The sequence below is a fragment of the Anneissia japonica genome, unplaced genomic scaffold (assembly GCF_011630105.1).
Source record: "Anneissia japonica isolate Jap-2015-1 unplaced genomic scaffold, ASM1163010v1 scaffold287725_len345208_cov150, whole genome shotgun sequence".
Lineage (NCBI taxonomy): Eukaryota > Metazoa > Echinodermata > Crinoidea > Comatulida > Comatulidae > Anneissia > Anneissia japonica.
In genome coordinates this window covers 101,141-103,203 of record NW_022737486.1, presented here as the reverse complement: position 1 = coordinate 103,203, position 2,063 = coordinate 101,141, and the positions used below count along the sequence as shown (strand labels likewise).

The 2,063-nt window shown below is 35.6% G+C and overlaps 1 protein-coding gene across 1 annotated transcript in view; it reads left to right on the top strand.

Annotated features, from left to right (window-relative positions):
• LOC117117361 (E3 ubiquitin-protein ligase TRIM33-like) overlaps positions 1–2,057 on the top strand; it is a 4,294-nt gene extending 2,237 nt beyond the window's left edge. The window contains exon 2 of the mRNA XM_033261642.1: positions 405–2,057. Coding sequence (XP_033117533.1) covers positions 472–1,644 — 1,173 coding nt within the window. The 5' untranslated portion in view covers positions 405–471 and the 3' untranslated portion in view covers positions 1,645–2,057. The remainder of the gene's footprint in view (positions 1–404) is intronic.
• The last annotated feature ends 6 nt before the right edge of the window (positions 2,058–2,063 follow it).

The following is a 2,063-nucleotide window of genomic DNA, read 5'->3' as shown; positions in this document are numbered from 1 at the left end:
GTGCAGCACCGTAAACACAATACTGTATCAACAAATAAAAAACAGTATACTGTATATATATAAATAATAATAATAATAATAATAATAATAATAATAATAATAATACTATTATAATAATGATTCAATAAATATAATTGAATAAATTGATATTATTACATACAGTATATGTATTTTAAACCTGTTGTGTACTTCTGATGTTTCAAATGTTAATGTATTTTAATGTTACTTTTATCTCCAAGTGTATCTGTATCTCTATTTTTCATGTCTGGTGCTTGTGTATGATTGATGTTTTAATATTTGCCTACATTTTTTGTAAATATCATATAATTTAGCCTTGTCTATGATTTTGATTTGAATAAAATAAACTGAAACTGAAGATAATCTTAATGATGTTCTCTTTTTAGAAGATCGTAGTTATCAAATACAAATCCAAGAAGAGTGTAGACCTATATCAGTAATCGAAAGAAAACAATGGCTGCTAAAGTGATCAGTGACATCAACGAAAAGGTTCTTCTGTGTTCCATATGTCACGAGAGGTTCCAGACTCCCAAGACACTCGGCTGCCAGCACTCGTTTTGCTTGAAGTGCATTAAAGGCTGGATGAAGACCAACAAAGGTATATTATCATGCCCAATGTGCCGCCGAGAATGTAAGATACCAGATAAAGGACTCGATGCGTTGCCGTCAAGTTACTTTATAAATCAGCTACTTGAATATACCGCGAATGCACGTAGCTGTTCACAGGAGGTTAACTATTGTGCTATGTGTAACAAAAATTCCACTGACCACTGCATGGAGTGCTCAACTTTCCTCTGTAAACAGTGTGCAAAAAACCATTTCAAATTACCATCTTGCCGAAGGCATACCGTCATGCCTCTGGAGCAGTATCAATCCATGGGTGCACAGGAACGCGCTGCAGCTAAACCAGTTATGTGCCCAAAACATGCCGACGTTGCTGTTAGATTCTATTGTGGTACCTGTTCATTACCTGTTTGTATAGAGTGCACCGTTGTCAGTCATAAAGGGCACAATTTGCAGGAGCTGGATACAGCACTTGAACAGTTCAGAAAAGATGCCGACAAAATACTTACTCAGTGTTCAACTAAGGAATCAGAATTGAAAGGCATATTAGTGCGGCATGTTCAAAACACAGAAGCAAAGAAACAGTCCATAACCAAATGTACACAGGATGTGCGCCTCCACGCTGAGAGGCTTCATAAGATGGTTGATGATGCTAAAGAGAAGTTACTGACTGATTTGACCAAACGTTCTACGGTTGATTTGCAAAATATGGAGGAGGAGAAAAAAGCAAAAGAGGAGAAAATCGTTCAACTACAGAATGTAATGATGTTCATTAACAGCCTAAAAAGTGCACCTCAACCAACTGCAGCTTTGTTTGATGCAAATGGAATTATAAAGGAAGCTAACAAAATGATTGGCCATCCAACAGGAAGAGGTTTTAAGCATGTTGATGATAGCAAATCGAGTCCGTTCCTATATTCTTTTTCAGGGAATAAACAGCTTACTTCTATGATTTCCCAATCGATAGGAGGCGTTACATGTCAGTCTACCAACAACCAGGCACGTGTGCGACGAGGATATAGCGATTATTATGAGGAAAGGTTTTATAATGATTATAATTAGGATGATGGTGACTTAAAATGTTCTTTCATGAAAAGATATTAGGAGAACTTTATTTTACAGTTACTACCAGACCAGAGTAAATAAATTATTTAAAATGCCTATTCCAGAAAGCCTATTCAAAAAAAAAAATAAATAAAATAAATAAATTCAGGCGTAATGAACGGTAACCTAATAACCAACGTACAGAGGGCGCCACCCGGTGTTGTGACGACACGACTGTGGTAATAGAGTACTACAGTCATGTCGTGACTATTATTATATGCCTTTTTGTTTTAATATACTTTAATGTTGCTTTGTCTACAATACCTTAAGAAAGCTTCGTACACATACTTAGTAGAATATCTAGATGGTCTGGAGATGATAGTGGTTTATTTGCTTTTTGCAACACATTACATCAAGAAGAAAATATATGATACTTG